We start from the raw sequence: 23,201 nt of genomic DNA on the forward strand, positions 1-23,201 counted from the left end.
CATATTTTAATGATAAATTGTTAACACTTTAAGATTCCCCCATCTCTTCTGAACAAAACGGTGTAAGAATGACTGTTCTAGCCCCTACGGTTAGGAAATTATGGTCATTTGTTTGAGGGGAGTCGTCATTATGAGAAATAGACTGCAAAAATCCTGTGTCTCTCTGTGCTGCGTGCACCTGTTTTGGCGGGAAAAAGTGCACAGGCTCTCTGATTGGTGGATTCAAATTCAGCAGCTCCCAGGCTGCTTGACTGAGCTAGAAACTTACGGTGTGTTCACACCGAACGCGATGGACGCGAATAAAACGCCCCAAACGCCCCTAATTTGACGCGTGTACATTCGCGTCTCAACGCGTGTCCAAGAAAAATCCATCGCGCGTCAAAATATGATATTTTGACGCGCGTGAACCGGAAATGTGGGAGGAATGTGGGAGGGAGTTGTGCCAGACCGGTATCTTTGCAAGATGGCAGCTATCGAGCTAGCGCTTGAAGAGAGAGTCTCCCTTCTCTATGTACTGTGGAGAGCAGAGCAGCAGCGTAAAAGACGTCCTCGCCGTACCTGGGTCCATCAGGTCCTCCAGAGGCATGAGCAGTTTGGTGAGTTTCACCACTTGCTCCAGGAGCTGCGCCTGGATGACGGCCGATTCCAGCGCTATCACCGTCGGCCAGTTTGAGGACCTGCTTTCCCTCGTCGGTCCCAGCATCGCCCGCCTAGACACCAACTACAGACGCTCAATCCCACCTGCAGAGCGCCTGTCCGTCTGCCTGAGGTTAGTAAAACTATTTAATACGGTAGTCCTTTATTGATATCTGTGCTAATATGCTAATCCATCCAGTTATACACTGCTAACATGGATGTGCTATGCTAACAGTGAATGCTGTCGGTGTTTACTGAAAGCAAACTGTGGTACAGAGACGACTCTTTATAATATTTCTAGTTATTGCTGTTATCAGTGTTTGCATGATAGCATGGCTGTGGTGTCACATCAATGTATGCGCTCGGTGTTTGCTGATATCAAACTGTAGCATTAGGACCACTGAGTTAACCTTTGTAGTGATACTCACTCCTTTTTATTTAGACCTGGTTTAATTCTGGGATAGTTGAATATTTGTATATAATCCCTGCAGCTGTCAGACTCTATAGCATGGGTCACAGCCTTTATTAAAACAGAGTTAGATAAAACTGTGAACAGTTTGGTTCATCTCTAGTTACATGGTTCTATCTTGATAAGCTGTCTTATCACAGATTAATTTTTCAAAAATATTAATGATTTAAGCAAGGAAAGGGCTACATGTCAACACACAACTCTTTATTTCTATTAATGTCTCACTTCATTCCTACCTGATTGACATGTTTAGGAATTATGAGTGATTGGCTCACTGTAGTTGTGAAAGTTGCTACCAATCAAATTATGATATGTTAAAGTTAAAACAAAACACAACTGTTTTAGATATTATCTAATATACATTTTGTAATTATCCTTATAATTACAAAATGTTTTATGTAAGATTTAAGTTTTGTGATTTATATCTGACATCACAAAAGTATTTTGGAATTTGAATAATGTATTTTGTAACTGCAGTACACATAATACTGATTTTGAACAATTTTGTCCAGGTTCCTTGTCACCGGGGACTCCTTCAGGACCATCGCGTTCAGTTTCAGAGTCGGTGTGTCCACGGTGAGCCAGATCACCCCCCAGGCAGCGACGTCCATCTGGGACTGTCTAGTGGACGACTTCATGGCTGTGCCTTCACCTGGAGACTGGCGGTCCATCACAGAGGGATTCCAGGAGCGCTGGAACTTTCCTCTGTGCTGTGCAGCTCTGGATGGGAAGCACATCCAGACAAAGGCACCCCATATATCATATAGGAGACACACACATTGATATACACTAAATATTCATTTCATTTCTTTTTTGTGGTGCCCAAATTGATGCACCTGCTTGATTTTGTTTAAACAATTATTGCACACTTTCTGTAAATCCAGTAAACTTCTTTTCACTTCTCAAATATCACTGTGTGTGTCTCCTGTATGATATTTAACTGACATTTTTTATTGTAACAACCAACGATTTATACAGGAAAATAATGTCTATTAACAAGGTTGCCCAAACTTCTGCATCCCACTGTATCAGTATATTTTGTCATTAGTATAATATGAAATAAATTCTACATGTGTCAAGTTGTGTGCCAACATTTGCTGTGTAGTAGAACTGAGATATTAGTCATTATAAACATTTATTTGAAATAATATTAAAAGTCTCAAACAGAAAAACATTAAACATAAATATATAAAATATAAGAATTTACAGAGAGACAGGAATAAAAAGGACCAGCTGCTCTCCAGAGCAGGAACAAGGCTGAGGAGGAAATGCTCCTGTGGAATATACTAGGCACAGGTACACGCACACACAGGTCTTTATCGCCAAGTTCCACATTTATTTACACTTTCACACACTGATACTATCGCACAGAATGACAGCTCCATCCCAGCTGATGTGTGTCTCTTTTTCTCCTCTCCCGCTCCTCTCCGTCTCACTATAACACAGGGGAGGGAAACCATCATCAGTCCATAAACAACATCAGCTGTTCTTACCGGCCTCGCAGCGCCGCCCTGATGAGCCTTCCGCTCCACTCCTCCCCTGCAGCTGCGCCCGGGGCCACGCCTCCGCCACACACCCCCACCGCCCGTTCGAGGCCGGGGAGCCGTCCGGCCGAGCCAACTCCCCCCCCCCCGCGAGCGAGAGAGGAAATCGGCCACTGCCATCTGCGCCCCCGGCCTATGGATCACCTTGAACTTAAAGGGCTGCAACGCCAGATACCACCGGGTGATCCGGGCGTTGGCATCCTTCATGCGGTGGAGCCACTGCAGCGGGGCGTGGTCCGAACAGAGGGTGAATGAGCGTCCCAGGAGGTAATAGCGCAGGGAGCCGACCGCCCACCGGATGGCCAGGCACTCCTTCTCCACGGTGCTGTACCGGCGCTCGCGCTCTGCTAGCTTCCGGCTGATGTATAGGACAGGGCGGTCGGCCCCCCTTACCTGCTGGGACAAAACGGCTCCCAGCCCTCTGTCCGAGGCGTCAGTCTGCAGAACAAAAGGGAGGGAAAAGTTAGGAGTGTGAAGCAGCGGCTCCCCACAGAGAGCCTTTTTCACCTGCACAAACGCCGCCTGGCACGGCCCCGTCCACTGGACCAGATCCGGGGCACCCTTTCGAGTGAGATCGGTCAGGGGGCTGGTTAGCTGCGCAAACCCCGGCACAAAGCGACGATAGTAACCCGCCAACCCGAAGAACCGTCTCACCTCCTTTTTCGTCCTGGGGCGCGGGCAGGATGCGACAGCCGCCGTCTTCTCCACCTGTGGACGCACCTGCCCGCCCCCCAGGTGGTACCCCAGATACTGCACCTCCCTCCGTCCAACCGCGCACTTCTTCGGATTGGCCGTGAGCCCCGCCCCCCTCAGGGACTCCAGGACCGCGGCCACCCGCAGCACATGCTCCGCCCAGGTGTCGCTGTGGATGATCACGTCATCCAGGTAGGCGGCAGCATACGCTGCGTGCGGACGCAGTACCCGGTCCATGAGACGCTGGAAAGTGGCCGGGGCCCCGAACAGGCCAAACGGAAGTGTCACGAACTGGTACAAACCGTACGGAGTGGAGAAGGCCGTTTTCTCCCTGGCCTCGGCAGACAAGGGAATCTGCCAATAGCCCTTGGTTAAGTCCAGTGTCGTGAAAAAGCGGGCCGTGCCTAACCGGTCCAGGAGCTCGTCGACCCGAGGCATGGGGTAGGCATCAAAGCGTGACACTTCGTTCACCCTGCGATAGTCGACACAGAACCGTATAGACCCATCCTTCTTCGCCACCAGAACGATGGGGCTACACCAGGCGCTGTGCGACTCTTCTATTACTCCCATCCTCAGCATTTCCGCCAATTCCCTCTGCACGATTTTTCGCTTGTGCTCCGGGAGCCTGTAGGGCCGTGAACGCACCGTCACGCCAGGCTGCGTCACGAAATGGTGCTCGATAAGGGACGTCCGGCCGGGCAGGGGGGAGAACACGTCCGCAAAACGCTGTTGCAACGCGACAACATCCGCTCTCTGGGCCTGTGTGAGATGGTCATCACAAGGGAGGGAGGCGGGAATGATAGAATTTGGCACCTCAGGCCCCAACTCATCTCTCTCCTTCACCAAGCTCACCAGAGAAGCGGTTTCAACCTCTCGCCACAGTTTGAGGAGATTGAGGTGATAAATCTGCGTGGCTCCTCCCCTGTCCGACCGAGCGACCTCATAGTCCACGTCCCCGACTCGCCGTGTGACCACAAAGGGTCCTTGCCACTTGGCGAGCAACTTCGAGCTGGAAGTAGGGAGTAACACAAGCACTTTATCTCCCGGTGAAAATTGCCTGAGCCTAGCCCCTCTGTCATACAGGCGTTGCTGACGCTGCTGAGCCTGGAGCAAATTCTCCCGTGACAACCTCCCCAAAGTGTGGAGTTTTGCTCTCAGGTCCAACACGTACTGAATCTCATTTTTGGCGGGGCTCGGACCGTCCTCCCAGCTTTCTTTAATCAGGTCGAGCACCCCACGTGGCCTCCTGCCGAACAGCAGTTCAAAGGGAGAAAATCCCGTGGAGGCCTGGGGCACCTCCCGCACTGCGAATAACAGAGGGTCTAGCCAGTGATCCCAATTGCGTTCATCCTCGTTAATGAACTTCCGAATCATGGACTTTAAAGTCTTATTCAGCCGCTCCACCAGCCCGTCAGTCTGAGGGTGGTAGACGCTGGTCCGAATAGATTTAATGCCCAGTAATTCGTACAGTTCCCGCAGTGTACGAGACATAAACGACGTGCCCTGGTCAGTCAGTATCTCTTTCGGGATTCCGACTCGGGAGATGACCTGAAACAGTGCCTGCGCCACACTCTTTGCAGAGATGGTGCGCAGCGGAACTGCTTCCGGGTACCGCGTTGCGTAATCCACCAAGACTAACACAAAGCGGTAGCCGCGTGCACTCCGGTGAAACGGCCCGATGAGGTCCATGCCGATGCGCTCAAACGGGACCTCAATGAGGGGGAGAGGGCGCAGCGGCGCCTTCGGTATGGCCGGCTGGTTAACAAGTTGGCAGTCCGGGCAGGACGCGCACCAGCGGCGCACATCCGCTCGGATGCCCGGCCAATAAAATCGGGCCGTTATTCGCTCCAGAGTTTTCTCATAGCCCATATGCCCTGCCATGGGGTTATAGTGGGCCGCCTGGAAAAGCGTTTCCCGGCGGCCCTGCGGCACCAACAACTGGGTGTGTGTTTCCTCTGTCTGAGTGTCACGACTCACTCGATATAATCGGTCGTTTAATAAGACGAAACGCGGGTAGGTCTGCGCGGCCTCAGGGCGCACCACGTGACCATCAATAGCCATCACTTGGTCAAAGGCTGAGCGTAGGGTGCCGTCACGAGACTGCTCCAGTGGGAAATCACCCATGGGGGACACTTCCGGGGCCGGCGGGACGTCCCGTGAGGGACCCGCCGGCTCCTCCCCCCCGGAGTCAGTGTCGGACGACCCCGCGTCACCGCTGAACGCCGCGCACACGCTACACCCCGCTTCCGGTCGTGATCGCACCCCCGCGTACTGTCCCAGTAGCTGATGAAACCCCGGCCAATTGGTACCCAGAATCAGGGGGTGCGACAGGCGCGGGCTAACCGCCGCCGTTACTCTATGCGTTTTGCCCTTATACTTTAATAACAGCGGCACTATGGGATACCTGTGAACGTCACCATGCACACACCTCACCTCCACCCATTCTGCCTCCAGCAATGCCCCGGGGCGAACCAAGCTTTGGTGTACGAGGGTCTGCGTGCAGCCCGTGTCCACCAACGCCTGGCGTATACCCCCTCGAGTCCTTACCGGAATACTGTATGTCCCTCCTGGACCGGGGGAGGGTGCTGGGGCGCCAGCAACACGAAACACCTGCCCCACTTCCATAAGCGGACAATCCCTCCTCAGGTGCCCCGGCTGCCCGCACTTCCAACACTCCGGCCCCGGCGTCTGTGCTGCTCTCCGTGGCTCGGGGGCGGCTCCACTTGGCTCGGCTGCCCTGGACGGCACCAACGCCGCGAAAGGGTTAGTGGGGCTCAGCGCCGGCAGCCGCTCTGCCTGCCCTGGTGCCGGCACACGGCGCCTCGGGGCCGGCACCGGGGCCTGTTTGTTCGGCCTCCGTCCGGCGTCCCCGGGTTCCCCTGCTCCAGCGGCAAGGTGGTCCTCCGCCAGCGTCACCGCTACCTCCAAGCTTGCGGGCCGGTGGCACCGGACCCATCTCGCCGTCTCCGCTGGCAATCCCTCCGTGAACTGCTCCAGCACCACCTTGTCCACCAGCTTCGTCTCCCCCTCCGATGTTCCCGGTTGCAGCCAGCGTACCGCCGCGTCGCGCAGCTGCCGGGCCCAGGCGAATGGTCAGTCCGTTGTAGCCAGCCGACAGGCCCGGAACCGCCGGCGGTGGTCTTCGGCGGTGAGCCCTAGCCTGTCCACCACCGCCCGGCTCACGTCCGCGAAGCTGCTCCTCGACGCCGGAGGCAGACTCAGGGCCGCTGTTTGTGCCTCCCCGGACAGCAGGGGGAGCAGCCGCGGAGCCCACTCCTCCCGCGGCCATTGGCAAGCCTCCGCCGTGGCACGGAAGGTCTCCAAAAAAACCTGTGGGTCGTCCCCGTCCCCCATCCGGGGCACCGCCACCGACAGTGGCGAGGGCTTCGGCGTGGCAGCGGCCCCGACCAGCCGCTCCAGAACTTGCGTCTGCCGGTCCGTCTGCTCCCGCAGCGCGGCCAGGTGGGCACGCTGGTCGGCCGCCTGATCCCGGCTCATCGTCGCCATCTCCGCCAGCATCTGCGCCAAGAATTGCAGAGGCTGGGCGGGTGGCGCGGCCTGTGGGTCGGACATTTCCCCACCGGCACTTTCCTGGGTTTCGGCACCACTTGTGGAATATACTAGGCACAGGTACACGCACACACAGGTCTTTATCGCCAAGTTCCACATTTATTTACACTTTCACACACTGATACTATCGCACAGAATGACAGCTCCATCCCAGCTGATGTGTGTCTCTTTTTCTCCTCTCCCGCTCCTCTCCGTCTCACTATAACACAGGGGAGGGAAACCATCATCAGTCCATAAACAACATCAGCTGTTCTTACTGGCCTCGCAGCGCCGCCCTGATGAGCCTTCCGCTCCACTCCTCCCCTGCAGCTGCGCCCGGGGCCACGCCTCCGCCACAGCTCCATTGGAGACTGGTGTGGCCTCTTCAGGGACTCCAGGATGGCCAGCTCCACCGCCGATGGACCGTCCTGGGACCTGTCCCTCATCTGCCTCGGAGCCGTCCTCCTCTGTGGGCCTGTAAAACAGCACAAAACACAAAGAAATGAGAAGGCTGCTACTAGATTTTAATTTCAACATTGAAAAAAAAAAAAAAAACAATAACAGGATATAATCAGATTGGTTGTAGATATTTAGTAAAAGGGAATCCCACCGACTAAAAAGGTATCAGTGCTTGCTGTACATATCTGTGGGTGCAGCAGCAGGAGCTCAGGGACTGGGGATGCTCTGCTGCAGAATCAGTTGGTTCTATCAATACAGTATTAAATGTTAACAGGTTGGATATAATAATCGTAGAGTAGACAGTGGTCCCTCATTTATTGCAGGGGTTCTCAGAATAACTAGCCCCTGGTCACAGTTCTCACAATTGATTCTCAAAGTGCAAACCTTTGTAGATTGCAAAACGTAAAAGTATTATTATGCCGCGGTTTGTCTTCATCTGCCCGCCACTTTCGTGCGCCTTTTTCCCTCACGGTGCAGGTGTCTATTTCCGAATGAGGCTCATAGTTATGGGTGTTTTTGTGCTGTTTTTTCTATTGGACGCGATGGTTATCAAAACCAAACGTGATAAATTTGGCAAGCGCAGGAGATTTGTCAATCAGGCTGCAGAATGCAATGCTGTACTGTGCAATAAAAAATCAGCGAAAAAGCAAAGCAGTGACGGATGAACAGCGGGACCACTGTGTGCTGTTTATTAATAAACAATAAAATATATTCCTAAATGATAACATGCATAAAAGCAGAACGGTATTTGTACGTCAGTGGGAAAATAGCGGTGGCTTGCTAGCTTTTGTGCGGCTTCCCGGGTCAGTGAAAACTTTCAAAAGAGAAATGAATGAACTTACCAGGTTGCCCGATCTCTTCACATATCTTCCTCCAAGCTCGGTCCTTTTTATTCCTGTCTCGGTACTGAAAGCAGCTGGTGTTGTACAGCTCCAAGTTGTTTGCTACCGCATTGATTAGCCTTCCCCTCCATTGAAGTATGAAAGGCTTTGGCTGGATCTGCCCCTTTGACCTAGGTAACAGCCACGTCACCAGGCTCCTGATTGGTTGTCGCGGCGCGATTTGACGCTGGAGTTCAGATTTTTCCAACTCGAGTGGTAGACGCGAAACGCGCGTATGCACAAAATGCAACACAAAAACTCACGCGCGTGGTTTTATTCGCAAGTCAAACGCGCCAGACGCACTACACTGACGCGCGTTTCACGCGTTTTGGCGTTTTCGCGACGCAAATCTGCTTCCGAATTTTCGCGGGACCCGCAATCGCGCGTCATCGCGCCTTTCCATTGACTTTACATGTAAACCTGACGCTCTATTCGCGTCCATCGCGTTCGGTGTGAACACACCGTTACTTCTCTCTCCCTCTGTGTGTGTGTGTGTGTGTGTGTGTGTGTGTGACAGAGAGCGAGAGAGAGAGAGAGAGAGAAAGTCTTTTAATGGGATGATCTCATTGTAAGATTCAAATTCAATATATTTAGAGTGGTTGACTGAATTGGATCTTGTGTGTGTCTCTGTTATATATTTTTTTGCCGATTTTTTTCATTTAACAAGCATATTTGAGGGACCCTCAGCATGTTCAGCATTTTTTCAGCTGTCCATTTTGCTTTTCCAATTTTTCTGTATAAGATATTACTATTGTGCTAAATCATACTATTTCTGCTATTTTATAAGATTTGTGCTAAATATAGTATTTCTGCCAAATATAGTATTTCTGAATAATTATAGTTTTTCTACCAAATCACAGTATAGTATTTTTGCTTTTTATAGGATTTTTATAGGATATTTATATTGCTTAATATAGTATTTCTGCTTTTTATAGTATTTGTGCTAAAACATAGTATTTCTACTAAATGTAGTATTTATGCTTAATCATACTATTTCTGCTTTTTATAAGATTTGTGCTTAATATAGTATATCTGCTAAATTTTAGTAATTCTGCTTTTTATAGTATTTGTGCTAAAATATAGTATTTCTACTAAATGTAGTATTTATGCTTAATCATACAATTTCTGCTTTTTATAGTATTTGTGCTAAAATATAGTATTTCTACTAAATGTAGTATTTATGCTTAATCATACTATTTCCATATATTACTGCCAGGTCCCCAGGCAGCCAATCCTCTGTGAGGCCTGAGACATTCAAATTTACATATCAGGGCCTCCACGGCTTCCCAGCCAGCCAATCATATATGTGGGCTAAGGCATTCAAATTTGCATATTGGGGCCTTGATAAATTGTCAACACTTGACGATTCCCCCATCTCTTATGAACAAAACTGTGTAAAAATGACCGTTCTTGCCCCTACGGTTAGGAAATTATGGTCATTTGTTTGAGGGGAATCCTCACTATGAGAAATAGACTACAAAAATCCTGTCTCTGTGCTGCGTGTGTGCACCTGTTTTGGCGGGAAAAGTACACAGCCTCTCTGATTGGTGGATTCAAATTTATCAGCTCCCAGGCTGCTTGACTGACCTAGAAACTTGCTTCTCTCCCGGTGTGTGTGTGTGTGTGAGAGAGACAGAGGCAGAGAGAGACAGAGAGACAGAGAGAGAGAGAGAGAGAGAAAGACCCTCTTTAGGGCAGCATCTCATTGTTTGACTGGCATAGACCCTGTGTGTGTGTCTCTCTCTTTACATTTCTGTATTTATTTATTTGTATTTCTTTTTTTCCCCATAGTTGAACAATAATTAGTTTTGAGACAGCTTAACCATGTTCTGTTTTTTTCTCAGCTTGTCATTTTAGTTTTCCAGTATTTTCACTTAAGTTATAACTATTCTGCTCAATCATAGTATTTGTTCTAAATCATTGTTATTATGCTATATTGTAGTATTTCTGCTAAATCATACTATTTCTACTATATTATATATTTTTTTCTAAATATAGCATTTCTGCTATATAATTGTATTTCTGCTATCTTATAATATTTGTGCTAAACCAGAGTATTTGTGCTGAATCATAGTATTTCTGCCAAATGATAGTATTTCTGCCAAATTATAGTATTTGTGCTAAAACATAGTATTAATTTAAAATTACAATATTCATAGTTCATCACAGTGTCTCTGGTAAAACACAGTATTTCTGCTATGTTGTACTATTTTTCTAAATCATAGTGTTTCTGTAATGTTTAAGTATTTTTGGCTAAATATATTCTTTCTGTTATCTTATACTATTTCTCCTAAATTCTTGTATTTTTTGAGAAGTTGTCATGTTTCTGGTAAGTTACAATATTTCTGCTAAGTTCTGCTATGCTATTGTATTTCTGCCAAGTATTATGTTTCCTCTAAGATATTGCAGTTCTGCTAAGTTATTACATTTTAGCAAAGTTCCTTTGCTTCTGCAAAGTTTTTACAATTTCTGCAACTTTTCAGTTTTACTTACATTTAATGCAGCAGATATTTTTTTTTATAGTGGTGGTGATAGTAGTGAGTTCATATACTTTCTCCTTTTTCTGCTTATTTCTGCTTAATATCTATGCAAAACAAAGTGAATGTTTGTTAAAGTGACTATTTGTTAAAGTGACTGAATGTTATATTGCGTCAGTCAGACTTCATCTCAGGTGAAGAAGCGACTCTTGCACGGTAACACGCTTTGATTGTGATCTGATTCAACAGCTGAGAGCCGAGAGGCAGGGGTGAGTGAGTCGTATGTAGCGCAAGCGTCCACTGAGCTGTGTGCCGGGGTGCGGTAATGCACCTTAACGTTGGTTGCCAACCAAGAAGAAGAAGCTGTCAGGGGGGGTGTTGATTCGTTCAACTCTTTTGAGCTGTGAGCCGGGAGGGAGGGGGTGAGTGAGTCCCTAGTCCTGAATGAGTCCGGCTACGGAGGAACTGATTGATTTGTTCATGCTAGGATTCCATACCGGACATTAGCTCTCAGGAAGGGAGGGGGTGAGTAACTCAAATGTGCTGTTAGCATGTTAGCATGCTACTGTGAACTGATGAGCTATTGTCTTGATGTGAGCTTTCTACTCTGGGTTTTTTCTTCCAGACCAGAGCAGAAATGTTTTTGTTAAGAAACTGGCTGTTATTGTTTTTCCACAATTTTAATTATGAGCTAGATATAGCTCTACTAATAAATTTAGTTTGCTAACAGTAACAGGGATGAGTCAGTGAATGAGTCATGATTCACAAGTCATCCTAGCATTCACTAGCATCCCCAGGCTTCTACCTTTCTACCTATAAAACCCGGAGAGCAGTCAAATGGTGGAAGTGGAAGCTAAATTGGCTAGTCATTCATATGTATATTAGGCTGTTAAGTAGGAATTCTGGAGGGAGGGGAGTGGGGGTGGGGGAGTGGAGTGTTTCAGTTTGCCATCTTGGGGAGAAATCAACACACATGGGTGTATGTCCTTTGTTGCTGACATTTATTGATAAAAACAGTACAAAAAACCAACCATTTGTACACATATTTACAAATAATTCAACATTGTCAGCAATCACTCACAATCCTGGCACTGCCATGGTACCTGTAGTCTGCATTTACCACATGTGTATCTTTTGCAGTGAACACATCGCACAGTGGCCTGATTTTTCTTGCATTTGTGTTTGACCTGATGAGGAGACTGCTTCTCCACCGAAAAAGAGACCTTGTTTGGGGACTGAGACAGCGAAAGATGGCACAGTGTGGCGTGAAGAACATGTGGGGACCTGTCTCCCTTTCACCCCAATAGAAGCGTACGCTGCAGATGGAGAGCCAACGGCTAAGGCCAGGAGAAGTATCTCGAGTCGCCTTCAGAGCTTCCTGTGTTTCGTCACTCTTGACATGCTTCGTAGCATTCAAGAATGGACTATTCAACATGCACAGCAAACGGAGCATGTTCATTGGTTCATGGACCTCCCTGAACTAATGGCATTTATTGCAATTGTGATCTTGCGGGGGGTTTGCAGGCTTCCATCTGTAAATGACTGCTGGTCAGCAAACCTGGGAAACCCACAGATAATTGGAACTATGGCACGAAACCGCTTCCAAGACATCATGCAACACCTACGCTTTGATGACAAGTCCACCCGCAGTGATCGAGCAAAGACTGATAAGTTCGCTGCAATTTCCAGTGTGTGGGGATCATTTGTCACCAACTGCATCACGTGCTACAACCCTGGTCTACATATCACCGTTGATGAACAGCTTTTCCCATCAAAGACTCGGTGCTGTTTCCTGCAGTATATTGCAAGTAAACCGGACAAGTTTGGGATCAAGTTTTGGGTGGCCTGCGACCTAAAATCCAAGTACATTTGCAATGTCTTCCCATATCTTGGCAAGGACCCCAATTGTCCCACTGGGGAGAGACTTTCTGAAAATGTAGTAATGAGGCTGATGGAACCATTCCTAGACAAGGGCAGAAATGTTACCACGGACAATTTCTTCACATCGCTTTCACTTGCGCAAAAACTTCTTGGACGGAAAACCACCATCCTCGGCACAGTCAACAAGATTCGCAGGGAAATTCCTCAATCCACTAGACAGACAGATCGCAATGAATTCACCACTCAGGTATGTTGCAGGTCTTTTGTGGTTCTATGTTTATGTGTTTCATTGTGTGTAAAAGGGCTATGGAAATAACAATTTATCTTATTTTTTAGGTGTTTTCAACCTCTGCTGCCACGCTGACGGCGTATGCGGCCAAACGGAAGAAGACAGTCTATATTCTTAGCAGCATGCACAGCGTGGTTCAGACTGATAACACTACCAAAAGGAAGCCAAACACTGTCACCCTTTACAACAAAACAAAGTGTGGCGTGGATGTGATGGACCAGATGGTTCGGGAGTACACTGTCCGCAAAGGAACACGGCGCTGGCCAGTCGCCGTGTTTTATAACATGATTGACATGGCACCGGGACGAAGGAAAGACGGGTGGACTTCCTGGTGGAGCTTGCAAGGGAGTTGGCTCGCTCTCATGTAGCTGCGAAGAAGGCAAGAAAAGATCAGTTGCTTCGGACACAACCCTCCACACCGAGCCCTGGAAAAAGGGCCACGTGTCAGGTCAAACACAGATGCAAAAAAAATCAGGCCACTGTGCGATGTGTTCACTGCTACAGGTACACATGTGGTAAATGCAGACGACAGATACCGTGGCAGTGCCAGGATTGTGAGTGATTGCTGAAAATGTTGAAATGTACTCACTCACTTTTTATCATTATTTGTAAATATGTGTACAAATGGTTGGTTTTTTGTACTGTTTTCATCAATAAATGTCAGCAACAAAGGACATACAAAGGACATGTGTTGATTTCTCCCTAAGATGGCAAACTGAAACGCTCCACTCCCCCACCCCCTCAATCACTCACCCCCACTCCCCTCCCTCCAGAATTCCTAGGTAACGACCTAATATACATATGAATGACTCCAGCATTTGACTGACTGCTCTCCGGCTTTTAAAGGTAGAAACGCAAAATGATGACTCCGCGGGGGTCTAAGGTAGAAAACCAAAATGACTGCTCTCCGGGGGTCTAAGTGTAAAGTGATTCTCGAGTATTGAACGATTCGTTCATGACTTGCACGTCACTTATGTTAACCACAAAAACTTCCATCCTCCAAAATCTACCATCTCTTGTTCTGCATTTCTCTCCTTAGTACTATATGTACCCAACAAATCAGCACTGTTATTAGTTTTTACACTGGATGCCCGTTCACATCTGTCCAACACATCTCTTTTTTTCTTGGCTTGTGACCAGAAAAAGGAGTACACTGGCTACAGTGCACCCCCCCCTCCTCCCTTTGCTGGGTTTTTTGAAAAGGATGATATTGCAAATCAAATTTTACAAACAATAGTAATTTATTATAAAATATTTGATGATGAAATAATATTAATATCAGTTTATTTTAATTGAATAGCACGGGCTGTTTGCAACAATTATTTATGTTATAATGTATGTATTATGAGAGGCTATAAATGTATTTATATATTTATATACATTTGTAGCCTTTTTTTACACCCACTTACACTGAAGATATTTTTGACATGTTTTGCATGTGGAATATGGGAAAAGAGGGAACAAGAATGAAAGCAAGGACTCGCCCGTTGGACAGCTACAAGGCTAACACACACACACACACACACACACACACACACACACACACACACACACACACAGAGTATATCAAGGCCAAAGAAGAAAGAGCTCATCTTATACTGTTACAATGTATTCCCTACCCAGCACTTGAGTACATGAAAAACAACAGTGTCCGGGAGCCCTGAGCACTAATTATAACATTGCAATAAGTGTAATTGTTTTGATCACTGCACTACAGAGTTGTGCTTTCATAATCCCAATGATTATAGAGTGTTTTTTAGAAGTGGGTTAGTTGTCAGGCAGCTCTGAAAATCTCCAGCTTTGGCTGCTCTTGACACTCTGGTTGAACCCATCCTATTAATGCTGGATTACTGTGGAGAGGCCATGTCTCCTTGACAAGGGAATAGAGCAGAACATTTCAGCACAGATGATTTCATCTTGCACGTTTTAATTGCTCTACCATCTATTCGTGTGCTTTCAAGATGCGCCAAGCAGCTTTGTAAATTCCCAGGAAAATAAGTCAAGGTTCAGAAGAAATGACTGATACCAAATACTGAAGCTTCGACATCAAATATTTATCCACTCACAATAAACCGTTCCCTCTTTGGTGAGGATATGTTTTCTGCAAACAGCTGCCATTTCTTGGGAGCTTGTTTTTTCTTTGTATTTACAGTGAGCATGAACATTACTTTTCAGTGAAGGTAGTGATCAGAATAAAGTGAACATGAGCTTCTTTGCTGGTGTAAACTTCTGAAAAAACCAACACAATGTTTTAAAACATCGTGCTATCATGATGTGAATATTAAATGATGGCAATTATATTAATATTATAATATTATTAAAACCCAGGCTGGCATTCATTGGATCTTGAAAGTATTCACAGTGCTTCATTTGTTCCACATTTTGTGATTTTAAAGCCATATGTTAAAATGTATTAAACTCATTTTCACCACAATATCCAACACACATATAACATTTATATACATATCCATACACAGCCTTTGCTCAATACTTAAAGCACCTTTGTCACCTATTACAGCCTCAAGTCTTTTTGAGTATGATGCTACAAGCTTGGCACACATTTTTGGGTAGCCTTTCTTTCATTGGTGGAGTGCTATAGAAATGGTTGTCCTTCTAGAAGGTTCTCCTCTCTCCACAGAGAAATGCTAGATCTCTGTTAGAGTGACCATTGGGTTCTTGGTCACATCCTTGACTAAGGCCTTCTATCCTGGTCACTCAGATAGGCCGGGGAGCCATTTCTGCGCAACCTACCTGAAAGAGTCCTGGTGTTTCCAAACTTCGTCCTTTTACAGATGATGCAGGTCACTGTCCTCATTAGGACCTTGAGTGCTGTAGATTTTTTTTTTTATGTGCCTTATTCCAGATTTGTGCCATGATACAGTTCTGTCTCTGAGGTCTACAGACAATTCCTTAGAGTTCATGGCATGGTTTGTGCTCTGAGATGCGTTGTCAACTATTATGTCAAAAATGCTGATTATTGTCCACTTCTAAAGAATTAGTTCCAAAATATAGTAAAGAAATAAATCATAATTTTAAAATGTCTACAACTCTTTTCTGACAGCCACATCGAGCAGACATTAGATCTAACTTCCCTTTTTTTTCTTTCTTTAAAACAACAGTTGTTTGAATCATCACTAAAACTATGATTACTGTGACTGGAAAGAAACTTTTTTTTCTGGACTAAGTAAAACTAAGGTTAAGAAACAGCTTTTTAAATAACTGTTTAACTACTGCCAGATTGAAGTCCTGTGGTACATAGCCGGTTATTAGACATAGGTTGATCATATTTAAGATTGAAGCATTAATTAATGGCAGGACTTATCTGAGCAGTCTTGTAGGAATGGGTTTGGAGGAAGTAATTACTGAAGTTATCTCAGAAAAATCATTTGGACAAAAGACTCTAAGTTAATATCAATGGTACTAAAAGTAGCTGTAGATAATGTTATATCTGTGAGATAATTATGAGTCATTTTTTCTCTGATGATTAAAATTTTATTTGTGAAGAAGTTCATGAAGTAAACGTTAAAGAAATAGTTGACTCAACAGTGGTCTGACTTTTTGTCAGGTTGTCAAAGTGCTGAAGAGAAAACTAGGGTTGTTCTTATTTTCTTCACTCAATGATGAATAGTAAGATGTTCAGGCTTTACGGAGGGCTTTCTTATAAAGCAACAAACTAAATGATGATCTGCCAAATTTGTGACAAGCCATTTCCTCTCCAACTTACGAGTTATCTGCTTTAAGGTTCATGTTTGAGAATCATACCACGGAGTCAAGTACTTCTGATTTGAGGCTCTCTTTTTCACAGGAGCTACAGTATCCAGTGTCAAATGTAGTGAGGCGGCAAAATTTTTAACAAGACAGTTAACCTCTGTTGGAGTAGCATTCAGTTAGTTGCTCTGCTCTGTGTTGGTACATGGCATTGAAGATGATAACAGTGGGTAGATTATATTCTTAAACTTAGTTACAGCACTGTCATAAAGACATCTACCGTATTTACCGCACTATAAGGCGCACGTAAAATCCTTAAATCTTCACAAAAATTGACAGTGCACCTTATAATCTGGTGCGCCTTATGTATGAATTTTGGTTTGTGCTTACTGACCTCGAACCAGTTTTATGTGGCACACTATGCTCAAAAATCTGTCAAAAAAAGATTTTTAGTGCCACTTTTTGGAGCATTACGGTTACCGTTGCCAGGAGCCTCGCAGAGTAATACGTACTGTGCTTCAACACAACATTACCGTGTTGTGTGTGTATAACGACTCCAAAATGGCACCCGCGAAGAGACACGCTTACGAAGCTGATTTTAAACTTCGAGCAATTAGTTATGCAGAAAAGAATGGAAATAGAGCAGCTGCCAGACAATTCGGCATTAATGAGTCCATGGTGCGCAAGTGGAGGAAGCAAAAAGATGACCTAAAACAAGTAAAGAAGACCAAAAGGAGTTTCCGAGGGAACAAGGCGCGATGGCCGCAGTTAGAGGACAAAATTGAACAGTGGGTTATTGAACAGAGAACAGCAGGTAGAAGTGTCTCTACAGTCTCTATTCGACTCAAGGCAACAGCGGTAGCACGTGGCATGCAGATCAATGACTTTCGAGGGGGACATTCTTGGTGCTTCCGTTTTATGAAAAGGCATAATCTCTCAATCCGCACAAGAACTACTGTCTCACAGCAACTGCCAAACGATTACAAAGAAAAGTTGGCCATTTTCCGCACGTACTGCCAGAATAAGATCACTGAAAAGAAGATCCGGCCAGAACACATCACTAACATGGACGAGGTCCCCCTCACCTTTGACATCCCCGTGAACCCTACTGTCGAGAAAACAGGGACCAGTACGGTATCTATACGCACCACAGGGAACGAGAAGTCATCCTTCACTGTAGTTCTGGGCTGCCAAGCTAATGGCCAGAAACTACCACCCATGGTCATTTTCAAGAGGAAGACTTTGCCAAAAGAAAAGTTTCCGGCCGGCGTCATCGTCAAGGCTAACTCAAAGGGCTGGATGGACGAAGAGAAAATGAGCGAGTGGCTGAGGGAAGTTTATGTCAAGAGACCGGATGGCTTTTTCCACAAATCTCCGTCTCTTTTGATCTACGACTCCATGCGCGCCCATCTCACCGAGGCTGTCAAAACCCAAGTGAAGCAAACTAATTCGGAGCTTGCCGTCATTCCGGGTGGATTAACCAAAGAACTCCAACCACTAGATATTGGTATCAACAGGTCGTTCAAAGTTAAATTACGAGCTGCGTGGGAGCATTGGATGACAGAAGGCGAACACACATTCACCAAGACAGGGAGGCAACGCCGAGCGAGTTACGCCACTATCTGCCAATGGATCGTGGCTGCTTGGGCTAAGGTATCAGTCTCAAGTGTCGTCCGAGCTTTCACGAAGGCTGGAATAATCACTGAACAGCTAAGTAACAGCAACGAGACTGATTCGGATAATGATGAGAGGGATCCGGGCATGCTTGATGCCGAAATTGCCCAGCTGTTTAACTCAGACACTGAAGGTGAAGAGTTTGATGGATTTGTGGAAGTTGAATGAACTGGAAATGTAAGTGTATTGTTCAATATTTGATGTTTAACAGCTTAACAATGTTAAGAGTTACTGTGAATGAGTTGGTTAAATTTTAACTCATCCGATTGTTTTATTCTGCTGAATGCACTTTAAACGTCTTTTAATCTGCCGTGAGAGGGATCCGGGCATGCTTGATGCTGAAATTGCCCAGCTGTTTACTGTAAGTCAGACACGGAAGGTGAAGAGTTTGATGGATTTGTGGAAGTTGAATGTACTAGAAATGTAAGTGTATTGTTAAATATTTGATGTTTAACAGCTTAACAATGTTAAGAGATACTGTGAATGAGTTGGTTAAATTTTAACTCATCCGATTGTTTTATTCTGCTGAATGCACTTGAAACACTTTTTAATCCGGTGTGAGAGGAATCCGGGCATGCTTGATGCCGAAATTGCCCAGCTGTTTACCGTAACTCAGACACGGAAGGTGAAGAGTTTGATGGAATTGTGGAAGTTGAATGTACCGTACTGGAAAAAGTGTATTTTTCAATATTTAATGTGTTACAGCTTAACAGTGTTAAGAGTTACTGTGAATGAGCTTAATAAAGGTCGAGTTATTTTTTGTTTGTTTTAATGCACCTTATAATATGATGCGCCTTATGTATGAAAACAGAGCCAGTCTTCAACAGTCCGCCTTATACTCTGGTGAGCCTTATAGTGCGGTAAATACGGTACTGTGATGAAATCTGATGTGTAATCAATTATTGTAAATTTAAATGTTATTAGTAAATGATCAGCCAAGAGACTGTTTTCAGGAATCGAACCTAGTCTAATAATAGATTAAATCCTGTGTTGAGGCTGTCATTTTAGCATCTACATGGTTATTAAAATCACCCAGAATAATCATTTTTATCTGAGCTGAGCACTAAATCAGAGAAAAGTCTGAGAAATCAGACAGAAACTCTGTAAGGCCCAGGTGGACGATAGATGATCTCAAATAAGATTGGCTTTTGAGTTTTCCAGCTGGGGTGGGCAAAGATAAGCATCGGGCCTTTAAATGAATTAAAACTCCGTCTTTGTCTTTGGTTGATTAATAGGCTGATGTGGAAGATTGCTGCCACAACGCCCCACGGCCTCTGCTTCGAAGATTCTGATCGTTAGAATGACTCGGGGGTGTTGATTCATTTAAACTAATATAATCATCCTGCTGTAACCAGGTTTCTGTAAAGCAGAGTAAATCAATTAGTTGATCAATTGTTAAGTCATGTACTAACAGAGACTTGGAAGAGAGAGACCTAATGTTAAATAATCCACATTTCACTGTTTTACTCTTTGGTGGAGATGTGGATACTGTATTATTCTTTCTTTGTGGCTTTTTATGTTTAAATTGTTTTTTTGTTGATTTTTTGTTTTTTGTCTGTTTCGGAGCTGGCAGAGTCTCTAAGTATATGGGTTTTGGGGGATAATTCACCGCTTTATCCCCAAATCATCACAGCATTAGACACCTCACTTTGGTTTTCTTCTCTGTACTCAAACTGACAACCACAATGGGGCTGCAAGTTGATTATCACACATTACCAATAACAATAATGTTATAATGTTTGAGAGATTCAAGTGTGCTCCTCGTGATTTGTTTGTGGTGCAGTGATTTTAGCCTGGTTAAAAAACATTAAAGTTCATACAACTAGCAATTATCAGGCAGCCTGATTTACTTCTTGCAATTGGACCAAGCTAGCATTTCAGTTCTGTTCTGCTGAACCTCATGCCAGCAATAATTGTGAGGAGTCTTGGTGAGTGTGACTTTCTCAAAGCAGCAATAATTATCTGGTGTTTGTTTGCTCAGTCACTTTGTGCAATTGTGTATTCAATAATTTACTCTTTTATATCCCAGGTGAGGGGTGTCTTTGATTGTTAGCCCACAAGACATATGCATGCATGTTTTATTTCTAACTTCACTTTGCTGCTTTGGCACTGCAAGCTGCTGCAGTGTTCTCATTGCTACCTGAATTTGTTTGTTTCATGATCCATGTACAAAGTATATTTCATTTAGAGTTTTTGGAAGTTGTATAATAACAAATGCCAGTTATTTGGGTTATTTCCTTTTTTTACTTCTCTTTGGGCTAATCCAAATGTAAATTGACACATATGAGATAACCTTTTTTACAGCCAATGTTGTCTAAATGATGTGAAAACTTTGCCTGTCTTACTTTGGAAGCAGATGTGCACAACAAAGTATCAGTTTAAAATAAGATAAGATGACCTTTAATAGTCCCACAGGTGGGAAACTTGTTTCATTACAGCAAAAGTGCAAAGTTACGTAGCATAAATTAGAAAACACTGGAATGGAATAAAATAAAATACTATATACACAATAGAATAAAATAGAATACAAATGCTATATATAACTGAGTAAGAAAATACAAAAGTACAACTTTGTCAGAAAAAGAATTGCATATATAGCAGTCTTAATTCACATGTGTGGGTTTGTGTGTGTTTGATCAGTTGAAGTCTTTGTTGTAGAGTCTGACAGCAGTGGGGAGGAAAGACCTGTGAAATCTCTCCGTCCCACATCGTGGTGCCGCACCCTGCCACTGAAGGAGCTGCTCAGTGCTGTCAGTGTCTCCTGCATGGGGTAGGAGATGTTGTCCAACAGGGATGATAGCTTAGCCACCATTCTCCTGTCACTCACCACCTCCACTGCAATGTCCAGAGGGCATCCTAGAACAGAGCTGGCCCTCCGAATATAATTAATATAAATTGTCATGTCCACACGAGAATACCTTGGTAACTTCGTAATGGGCAATGTAAACCTTTTGCTCATGAAGGTGGAGGTAGACGAGAAGAAGGTTGGTGGCTTAATCCTTGGCTCCTCCAGTCTGCATGCTACAGAAAACCAAGTTGCTCTCTGAAGCATTCATTGGCATGTGAAAGTGTGTGAATGTTGACTAGAAAGATCTAGGCATATAAACTGCCATGGCTGAGTTGCCGGTGTGTTGTGATGTGGACCCAAAAGCAGAATTCACAGGAGGCAAAACTGAAGTGTAACATAAAGCGAGCCATTTATTTAGTCTGTTAGTGAAAAAACCAAGGCAAAGGAGAACAGAGGTAAGGGCTAAACAATTATCTTAACTGCAGCTAGAACTAAACATGAAAACTATTACATGAACCTGAACCAGAGCATGAAAAAACTAGAGACCTGAAGAGACATGAGAATCCATGGAAACTAGTCGAGATAAACAGGCAACCTGACACTGAACAAAGGGAGACAGAGGACCAGAATACACAGAAGGGTAATGAGGCAAGTGGAAACACCTGGGGAACACAGTTGACACAAATGAACGTGATGCAACAGGGGTAGCAAAACTAAACACAATGAACATGGAAACACAAGACTGTCAAAATAAAACGGAAAACATAATGAGATGAAGACTAAGACAACACAAGCTTGACAATAGGACATGGAAACCACAGACATGAAACACATGACAGACTGGGGGAAACGGAAAGGAACACAAGAGGAACATGGGAATAGATAAGGGGGACGAGGCATTGGCATAGCTAAAAGTAATACATAGAGGACAAGACAGACTTACACAGGGAACAGGAAATGATGCCTAAACACAGAAGCATGGGTGACAACATTAACTAAACTAAAACCTAACTAAGACTAATAATAACCACTAGAAGTTAACATTTCTCCAGTACATCATAAGAAATCAAAAATACAAGACAAACTCAAAATGCTGGGTCACAGATCCAGCGCCCTGACAGAAACAAAAGCTTGCGTGAATGAGGTGTGTTCTGTACTCAAACAGAGTGCATGTGCTATAAAAAAAAGCAGTTCATTTAAGTAACATACATCTTTAGAATAAAAAAAAGAAATTGCTTTGACTGACTGACTATTCATACAAGGTCAATCAATCAGGGCCCCATCTCATCACTTTACTGCTTTCACCTCATAGTACCGTATCTGTCATGGTCCTGGGTCGTTGACCCAGCGTTTTGTGTTCATTTTGGTATCATCTTATGTTTTGTGTTAATTCTTATTTTGTATTAGTTCTTAGGGTTTGGTTCTTGTGTTTAGTGCTTTAGTGTTCTCCCTCCTGTATGCTCTGTTTGTGTTCCTGAGTTTGTCTTTGTGAATGTCCTGTTTTACTTTGAAGGTCTGTGTCCGTTATCACTGTGTCAGCTTGTTTCTTCCTGTCGTCTTGTGAATTAGGTTCAGCTGTGCTCCCCTCCTGTGTGTCATTACCTGATTACCTTGTGTGTATATATAGTGGGTGTCAGTCTGTGCTCCTTGTTGGTTCGTCTGTGTTACTCAGTGTTAATCTGTTATTCTGCGTCTCTCTGTGCCACGGCCTGCTCTTCGTTCCCAGCTCCCCATTCCCTGCTCACTTCCTTATGTCTTTCTCTGCATGTGACCTTGTGAGTTATGGTTTCATGTTTTGTTACTTTTAGTTCTCCCCAGTTTAGGTTTTTGTTCAGTTCCGCCCTCACTTTTGTTATCAAGCAATGTAAATAAACCTCACTCGCATCTCCACTACTGTCTCCAAATTGGGTCCTCATGTACTCCACCACACGACTGCTGCCCCAGCCGTGACAGTATCACCCCAATAAAGCACTTTGCATTATAACTGCTGGTTTACTTGTGGTCTCGAGAGTATTTAAAAGTAGAGGCAAAACGAGCTCCCAGTTTGGATTCAGGATATAGAAACCCTCTCTACTTTTGAGATTGTCAAAAGGGAAAGCTTTAAACCCAAAGTATAGAGATAGAGCTGATTTAGGTAACCCCTGAATCCTCCT

The 23,201-nt window shown here is 44.9% G+C and overlaps 1 protein-coding gene and 1 pseudogene across 1 annotated transcript; one reads left to right on the forward strand and one right to left on the reverse strand.

Annotated features, from left to right (window-relative positions):
* Window positions 1-427: 427 nt before the first annotated feature.
* On the forward strand, window positions 428-2,214 carry LOC146617800 (uncharacterized). Its single transcript, XM_085373111.1, has 2 exons — window positions 428-769; window positions 1,618-2,214. Exons 1-2 carry the CDS (start codon window positions 510-512, stop codon window positions 1,886-1,888), a joined length of 531 nt encoding a protein of 176 aa, XP_085229237.1. The 5' UTR covers window positions 428-509; the 3' UTR covers window positions 1,889-2,214.
* A 238-nt stretch (window positions 2,215-2,452) lies between these two features.
* LOC146617801 (uncharacterized) lies at window positions 2,453-7,011 on the reverse strand (annotated as a pseudogene).
* Window positions 7,012-23,201: the final 16,190 nt, after the last annotated feature.

The sequence above is a fragment of the Diplotaxodon limnothrissa genome, linkage group LG15 (assembly GCF_057381915.1).
Source record: "Diplotaxodon limnothrissa isolate DT_005_m linkage group LG15, D_limnothrissa_male_GT1.1, whole genome shotgun sequence".
In the NCBI taxonomy this organism is placed as follows: domain Eukaryota; kingdom Metazoa; phylum Chordata; class Actinopteri; order Cichliformes; family Cichlidae; genus Diplotaxodon; species Diplotaxodon limnothrissa.

Coding starts and splice junctions, on each gene's coding strand:
- LOC146617800 (XM_085373111.1), top strand. CDS start 510: ATGTACTGTGGAGAGCAGAGCAGCAGCGTAAAAGACGTCCTCGCCGTA. Junction 770..1,617: donor CGCCTGTCCGTCTGCCTGAG/GTTAGTAAAACT, acceptor AATTTTGTCCAG/GTTCCTTGTCACCGGGGACT.